Raw genomic sequence first — 12,802 nt, forward strand, 5'->3', positions numbered from 1 at the left:
TCTATGTACTTCTAACCTACCTCCCAATACAGAGGTAGCATGCAGTAGATTACTTTCAGAATTGCTCAGCCTTTTCAAAAGATTAAGAAGTCTCAAAACACAATCCTGGTGTGCTGCTGTATCTTGTTTAAAAGTTTTTCTCTTACCACATAATTTCATTTATGTTTCCACTAGTTGGAGGAATCTCTGATCTTATGTATCTTGCGACCAATAAGCAAAGACATTGATATCCAGGATTCATTTCCTGAATTTCTGCAACCCAATAGTATTCAAAGTTACCATTCAAAGTACCAAAGTTAACAAATGAAGACAGCACAGATCTGCCTGAACAATATTCTAGTGAAGTAACTCTAAAAGTGCCTCCTATATCTTTCTTTGTGAAATGCAATTGGTTTACACAATGCCTGGACTTGAGTCTTGTGCAGGTAATGCTCGTATTGAGTGGAATAATTGGGGATTTCTAGAACTAGGATACTCTCTAAATAAGAACTTTGCATGTTGTATATAGCAGGTGATTTGACTCATCACTTAGGTAATGGGTTTTGGTCATGACTTAGCTCCAAATTTAACTACTTTTGAGGATAACACATTATGAACAAACACATTATGAAATAAACCCCCATTCAGTAATGTCATTTGTTTTCTGGAGCCTGTAATTTGGACTACATTGCAGGCAGCTACCTTATATCTTGAAAGTTCTGTCATCACAGAGATGAACCTTTTTTTTAAAGTTTTTTTTTTAAATTCAGACCAGTTGTATTTGATGGATTTGGTGACTTGAGAAGACATTTCTTCTTTAGATAAGATGACTAGGTAGTTTGGTAAATTTTTGGAATAAGATTGTCTGACATCTGCTATATATGGTTTTCTGGTTTCAGATTGTGAAGAGAAAGTTTAGGGGATTTCTTGAAAATTATTATTGCACCAAGAAACCTATCATTTCACAATGGGCTGTCTGTAAAGAACTTTGGAGACCTTAGTGTTTTTTAGGCTTGCTTTTCCTGATTTCTCTAAGATTCAGATTTCTCTTGAGACCTCAGACGAATGGAATTTTCTTGAAGACATCAGCCTGGTTTTCCCATATGATGCCTGAGTTAAGTTGGAAGTATGTTTGCGTCAACTTCTGTTGCTGTACATAGAATCACTGCTAGCAAGAAAAAAAACTAGTTGTTTGCTCTACAAAACAGCTTAATTAACCTGGTTGGGATTGTCCTTTCCAGTCTACAGTGATATGAAGAGCCGCTTACTTAGAGTATTTTGAATAAATAACGGTAGTTTCACCTTTCTGTTGAAAAGATTGTTGAGCTGTCATTCAAAAAACCACTCCCTTTGCTTCCATTTCATTCAAGGAGATGTACTAAAGGTTTCAGCTAATGCAAAATCTTGATTCAATTTTCCTGCCAGTCTGATCAAACTTGAAAAGGTTTTCAGAGGTTTTGTTTTTCAGATACCACTGAAGTGAAAGTTAAGGCCTAAGCAAAAGTTACTATCTTCCCCTTCCCAAGTTTTTCTGATCTCATATCATTTTATCAGCTCTTTCCTTGCAATTGCCTGTTTAGGTGCCTGCAAGAGCAGAACATTAAACTTCATAATAAAATGTATTTTTATGATTTTTACCAGTGTTGATGCATATTAAGAAGTTAATGTCTTAGAAGTTTCTCTAATTACATCAGCTGCTAAAGACCTAATAAGCAATCAGAGAAATTATTTATGCCTCATTTGATACTTTTTTTATGTCCTCAAGAAATCTGCATAGAGCTGTTCAGAACAGGGAGACTGATGAGAATGAAAAACGTTTGTTTTTTTTTTTGCGTGTCCACATTCTAACAAGAGTAGGCACAAAACAGGAAAGAGATGGATGGTTTGTATTTCATTTTCCCTGAGATCCTCTTGAACTGAAAAACACCCTCTTGCAAGGCATTTGAGCAAAAAATATTGCCTTGCTCTTCCTATCCTTGTCAAAGGAGTAGCCATGGTAAAAGGAAATATGGTCCAGGTAACCCTGAGCTGAACATCAGGATACACTATGTGCTCGATGACTTGTGTGAGTTAACTTGCCTACACATCTGTGCTGTTTCTTACTCCTTTCATCTTTCCCAACAGTGTATGATTAGCATAACTCATACACAGAAGACTAGGGATTATGAATAAAGTCATTAGTGTTCCTTGAGTGTGTGGGTACACGTCTGTTTGTTACTTTGATTTTTACATGTTTCAGTCTCCTTGTGTTTAGTTATTAAGTAAGTTATTTTCCTGTGTTTTCATAGTGAGTAACATAATGAGATTCCTCTCTCAGATCTAGCTGCTCTGTGGGTCTCTAGCATTATAATAAGCAATAAAAATAGGCCTGAAGGGTGTTTACTATTGTTTAGTGATGTTCATCATCTTTGGGGTTTTGTTTTTTAGCATTAATAAGTATTTCCTAACTTTAGCATATGAATCAGAAAATATTGCATCTCTGCTGTGTACAGTGAGTAGTGAGACCGACTCTTTGGTGTGAAATATCATGCGCTTGTAAATACACTCAGAAGACTGCAGATTAGCAAGTCAAATGTGGTGAGTCATCAAACTGATCAAGCAAATTTGGATATGAGCCCTTTACTGATAAGAGACCATTTATTTGAAATAGCCAAATCCTTACCCCAAGCAACATGACTCACATTCACTCAGAGCTTCTACTTTTGTATTTGTGTCATTGTGTCTGTGTCCAAAACAGGTAAAATATCTGCTCCTTGAATAGACACAATAATATTTTTCATTTCCTTCACTTTCTAGGCAGTGGGCACTCTTATTTTCTATTTTCCCATCTCACTAACAAAGTTAATTGAACTTTCGCTTCTGTGAGGGCTTAGTTTATTTGCTATTATGTAATTCAGCTGCTCTAATCAAGTAGTCTTTTCTGCTAGCTACCACAGAACTTTGGTATCTGTTTTGCTAAGTAAAGCATCAGCAAGGATTAAAATGTTGTTTCTTTTTCTTTCATTCTCTCTGTCTGTGTCTCCTTTTTAGGGAGACAAACTTGGCCTAAAGATGTATCATTTCTTTTGGTTTTAAAGTGATTCCAGTTTGACAGATGAAAGCCTCCTTCAGATTTTTTTTTTTTTTTTTTAATTCAGAAGATCTCAGAAAAGTAGGAAAAATATTTCAGAGTTCAACACAAAAATATGTTTGAACATGAAAAGATGTAAGGCTCTCAGAAATATGTTTGCTCTGCAGTTGCTCTAGAACTAATATAACTCCTGTAACAACACCAACAATGGGAAAAGTAGTTTGTTTGACATAAAATCTTATTTTTTCTTATCTGCTGTTTGAGTGATTAAATGCCTCTGTTCTTGTTTAGTGATGTTTGTGATGCTACTAGTGTGGAAAATAATCTCATGCCGACAAAGATGCAGGCCTTAATTGTATGGGAAAATTGTAAGAATATCCTAATCTTGTTACTCAGACTTTCAGTTAGCAGAATTATTTTTTTCATTAAGCATACACTCAATCAAAATGAGATACCAGGGTGGTCTCAAATTACCATCCAAATTGTCATCAAAAGAACGGCTTTACAGGAAGCATTTAAGACAAATGCTTTAGACTAATATTTGCTTTAGGTCAATGCTTTCCAAGTGCATAAATAATAGATGTCATCAAACATTAGCTTTCCTTCTACACAGTTTTTGGCAGTATGCAATAAATTATTTCAATGTTTACATTCAGTTTTATTGCTGATTAGATGTTGAACCAATGACTGGTCTTCCTTTTTCTTCAGTTTCTTCAGTAATGCATCAAATTCTTGATCATTATTTTTTTCTGGTCTCTTTGGCACCACCCTTATTCAGAAACCCTGTAAATTTTTTCTTCATTTCTGCTTTTCTTTCATATCTGGAAAAAACTCTCAAAATCACTCTTGGCTGTATCTGCCTCCCGAACAATTTTTTTCATTTTATCTTTAACTTAGCTAGGTAAGTATTTATAATGATAGAATGGATTGTTTTCCCATGTTTCTCATCGGACCCTGTTTGATCCAAATGCAATGATTTATTTTTGCTTTCAGAATGGTTCTTAGTGTAACACCATCCAGTCTCCCATTTATCACTTCCTAGCCTTACATCTTTAGTCCTGCTGCAGTCAGTAATGGCAGCCTCCCCATGCTTAAGCATTGAAGAAAGCAAATTTTCTTTCTCTTTGCAGAAATTCACTACTATACAAGTTGCTTCCCCTCACATAATCATTAGCAAAACTATTTCCTTGTATTAATTTGTCCTTTGTCTTAACTCCTTGAAGTTGTAGTTTTTCCCTACTGCCCCAAAAAGAGATACAAATTCTTGCCATACTTGAGCTATTGAGGCTGCCATCCATCAGGAGATGATGTTTGTTCTCTGAGTTCCCTGGGGTCTGTACCCATTTGTTACTGTTTATTTCAGCAGTGAAATCTGCAGCCTGGGAAAATATTTTTCTAGAGTTTAGAGAAGGATCTAGAACTGTGGCATGTAGACTTGTGTTTCTGACGTTGAGATATTGCTATCCTGGTGATAAAATACCAATTTTTTTCCCCACTTTACTAGTATTGATCAAGGAAAGAAGGTTTTATTTAGTAGAAGTCATTCTATTTTGGACATGCAGATAAAACCAGCTTTTATGTGACTTAAAAAATGCACAGTTGTCAACTATTGAACTTGAACAAATTTCCTTTAGAGGAAACATGAGGAGGAGTCAGGGAATACTGATATTTTCTGTACAATCATTGATGCCAAACACAATTAAAACTTTTTTCTTTTTTTTTTAGTAATGATAATAGAGATTATGTTGATAGTTCTGGATCAAAACCACGATCAGGTAATTTTGTGCTTGCAAGAAATTAAAACTTTAACTTAAATTAAACCTAACAATATTCAAGGTGTTGAACATTATTACATTATTTTCCTGTTGCCTATAGAGTGTTTCCTCTTTAATTTCTTCCTCTTAAATGTCTATTGATCTGCCTTTGCAAGCACCTTCACTCACCTGCAGGTTCCACACTAAGAAAATCAAGTGTTTGTTCGTGATGAGATGGCAGTTTCATTGTCTACCAGTTGTAGCTCTTTGCAATATGAATTATCATGGTTTAATTTATAATTTTATTTTAAAATGTTAGAAAAAGAGATAATTGCATTTCACATACAAATATGTTATCAGAAGTATCATTAAGGTGCTTCTTAAAAATATGAATCCCAATAGTGAATCAGGAAGATCTCAAGTTAATTGTCATTGTCCCAGCTAAACTTCTGCTGAATGCAATGGGAATTTCTCCTGTAAAGTGAATATTTCATACAGCCCTTGCAAATTATCCTGTATTTACACATCATGATTGATGAAACAAGTTTTCCGTTTGAAGTACTTTTCCTTTTACTAAGAAGCTTCACATGCTGTAAGTTGCTAAGCTGTGATTTCAGAATGCATACTGTCTGAATTAAATAATATTTGAAATAAAAATATTTTGATCAGTTACGATATTGATCTTCACAAAAAAATTGTTGTCTGTACTAGGTTATATTTTACAGCTTTTAATATAGAAACTGTATTAAGAATTTTAATTATGGAGTACAAATCCAAATTTGATGTCAACCTTCTGTAGTTTTAGTGCTGTTGGCTAAAGGGTGCTATATAATAACAACACAATTTAAACATAATGTCTGCGAGCTATAATGACCTACAGAAAAATATTTTGGCTTTTGTTGATATTTTCATTTCTGTGAGTAATTTGAGTAAATCCAGTATCTTTTCTCAGTGATGTTTTCCTTATGGATAAAAGCTTAAAAGCTTTGGTCAAGTCTTCAGCAGCTTATTCACACATGTGCCCTCATCTGTTAAATAATGCTATACTTTTGGATTAAAAAAAAACAAAACAAAACAAAACAAAAACAAAACAAAGCAAAACAAAACAAAACAAACAAAAAACCCCCACCCTAACAAGGAACTTGGAATGGTCTTCATGGTGGTATGGACTTCATAGGAGCTCCTAAAGTCTTTGAAGCACACAGATACTACAAGTAGATATAAAATCTGGTCCTCATAGACTTTTAAGTCATATTGCTGCTGTCATACTAGAAAAGAGAAAAAGCTCCATAAGTTGAATAACAGGGAAACCCAAATTATGTTCTACTTGGTCATTGCTGTTTGCTGTTATCATCCTAAACATATTTCTATTCAGGGGAAAAAAAATAAATTGAAGACCTACAAAAGAAAATACCCTGATTTATTTACTCTTGGTTTGTATTATAAGCCATTGACAGGAAGATGAGACAAATACCACAGAACAGGCATCAGTGAAAATCAGAACATGTCAAAGAAGTCAAGGTTTTATAAGTGTCCTAATATAACTGAAGATTTTAAGGTTATAATGGCAAGACCATACTGGGTTCTTCTGAATCTTGAATATAGCAGTATTAAAACAGACGGTAGAGAGGTGAAAATGAAGCAAAAAGTGCTAAATCAAAATTGTTCTTCTGGTGGCATATATTTTAGATTATTATAGCATGGCTTCCATTGTTGCCTTGAGCAGAACCAACTTATATTCTTATTTAAGTGACTCCAAGGAAATGCAAAGCTTCTTTTCCTCTTACTAATTATTAAGAGAAGACCTAGAGAAAATATGTCAAACTGAATTTCACTTGACTTTCTCAAGACATCTGCCAAAAGGCAGCAAAAGGCAACAAAAAACCCCAGCAAAATCAATGGTGTTGTCTTCCTAATCCTACTAGAAATATGTTTTCCTGTGGTAGAGAAGGATGTTTTCTGTATCATTTTATTTCTGTGAGAGAACAGTTCTGATCTGGATGGTCTTTAGACTCTAATATTTGTGAATGTCTTTCTTCTCATTAAAGTAGCCAGTACAGAAATTCATCATGAAAAAAGTGGTAAAAGCTTTGGTCTGCTGTGTACTAGTTAATGTTGGGATTTGGATTTCATCCCCCTCTCAGTATAATTTTTAATCTTGACATAAGATCACTTTGGGAAAAAAAATTAATTTCTGTGGTTGTAAATTTATACATAAGAGTTGATGACCCTCAGGGTGTTTGTGAGAGTAAATAGAATACCTTAATTAACCTCTGTAGTGTCATTTAGAGATTACTGTATTTAAGAGAGGTACAGGACTGCTGGCTGAAGTTCACTACTTCGGCCAAAGCTCTTTGCTTAGCTTCCAGATCTAATAGTCAACTTGGAAAAGATGAAGTTTAATAAGTCCAAGTGCCGAGTCCTGCACTTTGGCCACAGTAACCCCCTGCAGTGTTATAGGTTGGGGAAGGTGTGGCTGTACAGTGCCCAGGAGGAAAGGGACCTGGGGGTGCTGGTGCCAGCAGCTGAACATGAGCCAGCAGTGTGCCCAGGTGGCCAAGAGGGCCAATGGCATCCTGGCCTGGATCAGGAATGGTGTGGCCAGCAGGAGCACGGAGGTCATTCTTCCCCTGTACTTGGCACTGGTGAGGCCACACCCTGAGTGCTGTGTCCAGTTCTGGGCCCCTCAGTTTAGGAAGGACGTTGAGACGCTTGAGCGTGTCCAGAGGAGGGCAACAAGGCTGGTTAAGGACTTGGAGCACAAACCGTGTGAGGAACGACTGAGGGAACTGGGGTTGTTTAGCCTGGAGAAAAGGAGACTCAGAGGTGACCTTATCACTCTCTACAACTTCTGAAGGGTGGTTTTAGACAGCTGGGGGTTGGTCTCTTTCTCCAGGCAGCAACTGACAGAACGAGAGGACACAGTCTCAGGCTGCGTCAAGGGAAATATAGGTTGGATATTAGGAAAGAGTTTTTCGCAGAAAGAGTGATAAGGTACTGGAATAGTCTGCCCAGGGAGGTGGTGGAGTCACCATCCCCAGACGTGTTTAAAAAAGACTGGATGTGGCACTCAATGCCAAGATCTAGTTGAGGTGTTAGGGCATGGGTTGGACTCGATGATCTTGAAGGTCTCTTCCAACCTAGACATTCTGTGATTCTGTGAAATATTATTTTGTGAACTAGTGTTCTTTAGTGATACACCAAATGTTTTATAGTGGAAGTCTGCTGATAAGCTTTTATTTAATGTCTGGGCCTGAAAATGTGTATGACTTTAACACAAAAGAGTAAAAATCCTAAACAATAGATTTACCTCCTTGAAATTGTCCATGACAGACATAATACTATAATGCTCAGGGTAGAATGAAAACAAATTTCATAACATCAAAATACATAAAAAATATATTGTACTAGTCTGTGTAGAAAAAATCAGTTAAGAAAATTATAATATATTTTTCCTTTTGAATAAATGTGACAAAATTTGAACAATTGTTAAGGTACATTAATACTGCTTTTCTCATGGAGTAATTAAGTGAGTCAGAGAAAGGGATTTTCTTTTGAAACACGTTGTCACTAACATTGTCTAAATTTTTAACGTTTTAGATTACACTTTTTTTGTTCCCAGCACTATTGGGAAAACAAGTTAAGCATTTCAACTTGGTATTTACATCTACAAGTTTTAAACATTGTATGCTATTAATGTACTAAGGCAACAAAATGAGCTGCCCTCCTCATTTTACTCGTCATCTACAGCATCGGCAGGAATTGCTGTATCACAAAGAAAGGTACATCAGATCAGTGACCCTGTTCAGCAGATTCTTATTCAGCTGCACAAAATTATCTTCACCACTCAAGTATGCATTACTGTTGCTTCTGACATTCTGTACTTTTTAGTCATTTGCTGTTGTCAAAATGATGTTACTGCAAAGTGCTGCTAATTTAGTTACTGTTCTTTAAAAACAACAGAACTTGACATTTTTGCAGATGGCAGGATGCTTTAAAAATACATCATTAAAGTAAAGACTGACTTTGAATATTAGTATGTGGAGGATAGCAATAATTGAGTCATATGAAAAAAAAAAAAACACAAAAACTGTGCTCACTTCAGAAAAATGGATTGTACACTAAAGTGTTTTTACAATATTCTGTCATGCCAGCAATATGACTACATAAGGTGACAATATCATATACTGACACGGAGAGTTAATAAAATGCTTTCCCTGTAGTAATAGTTTTGAAATAACTTTGAAGTTATATTTTAATTACCAGTACATAGTAATACTCTCTTGGGAGTTTTAGTGGAGTAGATGAAATCCTGACTATGTTAACTATTTTGAATTGTCATATATTTTTCAAATTTAAGACTTGTTTTAAAACTAATTTCAACTGTTTCATAGTGAGAGAGAGTTGAAGTTATTTCATGCTGATTCCAGAGCAAAACTGGAGCTGAGCTGATACAAAATCTGCCTTGAACTCTCACCTAAAAATGTGATTGGATCCTCTTTATTCTGCAGAAAGATGGGTATCATGCAGCTATTTGAAAAATTTCTTATTCTTAAATAACAGCTTTTTATTTACCAAAATGAAGTGTTTACATTTGGGATGTGATGTTTATCACCTCAGGGCTGTCTGAGATTGATCAGCCAAATTTATTTGGTTTTGTTTAGAACAGAATAACATAACTGAGCTTGGGTGTGCTTTATATGTCTCTCTCTCTTTTATTTTTTTTTTCTTTTTTTTTTCTTTGTAGTTGTCAAGCTTATCAAAACAGGTAATACAAGAATTAAATTATCAAAGACAAAAGAAACAAATGTTATTTAAAATAATTGGAAATTATATCCTTCTCCTATCAGCAGAAATGAGGCAGTTCAGTTTTTATATGGTATATTAGGAGGATGTCCAAGGTGCTCATTAGTGAGCCTATCCTCTCTGTTAAAGAAGGTTTTCTCAAGTGGCTTACTAATTAATATGAGTTCCTCTAAGGTGGATGCTCAAGGACTTAGAACTAGCAGCAACTCAAAATCTGGCTCAGAACTGACCGCTGAAGCAGTAGCAACAGCATTTCTCTGATTCTAGATAAACCAGAATTCATACCTGTACTTGTTTACTATGTTCCATATGCCTCCCTTGCAAGTTTTTATGTTCTTACAAATCTAAGGTCGAGTATTTTTTTTAATACATAGCTGCTTTCTCAAACTGTTACAGGTTCCAGCTGACACTCCGAAACCAAAGTTTGCAGGGAAGAGTTCTTGCCTGTTACTTCTTGGCTGCCAGCAGCCTTCCTAGTTTCCATGGGAACAAGAATCAGAGTGATCTCTGGAAAACAATGTAAGAGAAAGCTTTTTCAAAAGCATTATGTAAATCCTTGACCTTTTTTTTTTTTTTTTTAATACTGATCTGACAACTGATTTCATTAAAACAAAAGTTAAAATTGAACAACAGTGCCCAAGGCAACTCTTAAGTTTCTCAAGCACTGGACTTGTTCTTTACCATTTCTGCTTCAGAATATCCCAGTATCTCCATGGTGCATTAGCTACACACAATTAATTACAGTGGTATGTAATCCATAGAATATGTTGTCAGCCTTTCATAAGCCATTTTTTTTTACTCTCTTATAGTCTAGGGAGCATTCAACTTGTGTCTTAAAGCATTACGTGTAAGGCCTTATCTGCAAGAAAAAAGATTAATATCCGTCTGTTAAAAAAAAATTTTAAATCTACATGCCAGCAGCTGTCTGGAGAAGTCTTTTTTGCTTAGCATGTGACTTTGATCCCTGGTTTGTCAGAGCAAATCAGGACTCCTGTGAGGCCAATAAAACCATTCTGGATTTATAGCTGTCTAAGTGCAGTCATTTGTTCCAGTGGGATAAAAGTCTTTATAATGTGTACTACGTCAGTGTTTGAATGTGAATCATTAGTGGTCAACCCCTCCCTAAGTAGTCAAAAAGCTTCCTGAATTCTGTGGAGTGGCCCTTCATGAATTACCATCAATGGAATCATTATAAAGTGTATACTAAATGGTAGAAAACCATAGTTTTTCAAACAGAGTCTGCAGGTATAAACAACTATAAAGAAACAGCATAAAGTTAAATTCAAAAGGGTAGTAATATACCATAGAATGGTTGTCAGACAGGGTTGGTGTCATTGCAGTGACCAACAGCTGAAACTGTACATTTACTGTTGGAGCATAAAAATTATTTTAAAGAAAAAACATCCTTCAAACTCTCTATTGAAGACTTTAGGTACAATAGACTATGATTTGTGGGGGTTTTGTTTGGGTTTTTGTTTTTTGTAAATATAGATGAAAGATGTATTATTTTCAACCAAAAAGATACAGGAGTAAAAAGTATATAAAATCAGTTATGCTTTATAGACAAGTAAAAGGTAAATTACCTCCCTCAGGAAGTTTAGAGCAAAATGGATACTCTGAATTGTATTATGACCCATAAGGACCTTAAAAGAGGCCACTGAAGCCATTCATTGCACATTGAATGAAGGTCTAAGCTACCTGATATTCCCTTAATTTCAGATGGAGCAACTCATTATAACCAACGTGAAATGTAGTGTAAAGTTCTGTGTGCTTCATCTGTAGAAAAGTGTCCCAAATACTAGCACTTTGATCAAGGAGGCAAATCTGATATTACCAGTGTTATGCTAATAAATGATGTTTACCTTCAAGATTAGAGAAACTGAGTTACATGGTAAACCAAGCCAAAGAGTATGAGCAGATGAGCCTTGTTATAATATGCCATAAAATCAAGTCTTATACTGTTGTTTATCACCATGCCATTAGATATCAATATTTCTTTTTGCAATGTAGCTACATTTATCAATAATGGCACTTCTGAATGGGTAATTTTTATGGCAGATGTAACTGAATGGTGAAAGTTTATTTCTTTGTTTCATGTAGCTTCCCCCAGCTTTGCAATGCACCTTAAAAAGGAGAATCATCAAGAGATTCAAAAAGTCCCTCTTCAGTCAGCAGAGCAATCCTTGTAATCTGAAATCAGAAATCAAAAATGTGTGGTTCACAATTTACTACTAGTGGTCAAGTTTGTTTCTCCTTTCAATCTTGATATTGATATTAGTATCACAGAAATAAAAGAGTCCATTTTCAAAAGGATATCTTTAGAATAGTCTATTCTCCAGCTATCCTATATTTGGCAAATATGGACTCTCCTTAAGTGAGGAGTTTCTGCAGGTTGGTTTCAAGTTTGCATCCTGTCATTAGAACTCTTTCTGTAAATGAATAGGACCTGCTAGCTCCTAATACAGAAAACCAGACCTAATCTCATCAGAACTCAAAAACACAAGAGGAAGGGCAATGTAACTAGAGGCTATGCAAGCTCTTAATTTATGCAAGCTCTTCTTAATATGTTAATAGTTCTTTAATATTTTGTACTGTACTCCTACTCAAACCATTCATCCTACGAAAAGTGTCCCAGAGTACCTTGAATATAACATGCCTTGTTCTGTTGCACAGTGTGTCAGCAACATTCTAATGTCATCAATTTAAAACTGCTGCAGATTTGTAAGAATGGCCTGACTGAAGAATCATGCTTGCATGTTTTCCAGTGACATGCTGGATGCTCTCCAAGAGAAAGATCTATTGACTAATATCAGAATTTCCAAATGTTCCTTCAAAATCTCGTGAGAGGACTCTAATCAGCAAAGGATTTGGACTTTACTTCCTTGGCATCTGTGTGCTGTGGGAGACTGAAGCTAAGATATTTAATTTATGATTTGATGATAAAGCAGTTATCAGATATATTATTGTACCTAAAATTTGATGACTAAGGTGACTTATTATCATTCATGTAATTCTCCTCTGTAACTTAATTTGATTATCATCTACTTCCACTGAATTATGGAATCTGCTTTGTCATTGTTTGCTATAAACCAGACTGACCTCAAATGCTGAATCCATCCTTTGCTTTTGTGATTATTAACCTGAGATGCTAAAACTTCCTAGAAGGTGGAACATTGGTAGTACATTAGAAAGG

The 12,802-nt window shown here is 35.4% G+C and overlaps 1 protein-coding gene across 1 annotated transcript in view; it reads left to right on the forward strand.

The window, feature by feature from the left end:
- The window catches only part of NEK10 (NIMA related kinase 10), an 83,364-nt gene that overhangs the window by 64,892 nt on the left and 5,670 nt on the right, over nucleotides 1-12,802 (forward strand). The window contains 3 exon segments of the mRNA XM_040059980.1: nucleotides 4,787-4,824; nucleotides 8,554-8,654; nucleotides 11,710-11,820. Coding sequence (XP_039915914.1) covers nucleotides 4,787-4,824; nucleotides 8,554-8,654; nucleotides 11,710-11,820 — 250 coding nt within the window.

Source organism: Hirundo rustica, chromosome 1 (assembly GCF_015227805.2).
Source record: "Hirundo rustica isolate bHirRus1 chromosome 1, bHirRus1.pri.v3, whole genome shotgun sequence".
Taxonomy (NCBI): Eukaryota; Metazoa; Chordata; class Aves; order Passeriformes; family Hirundinidae; genus Hirundo; species Hirundo rustica.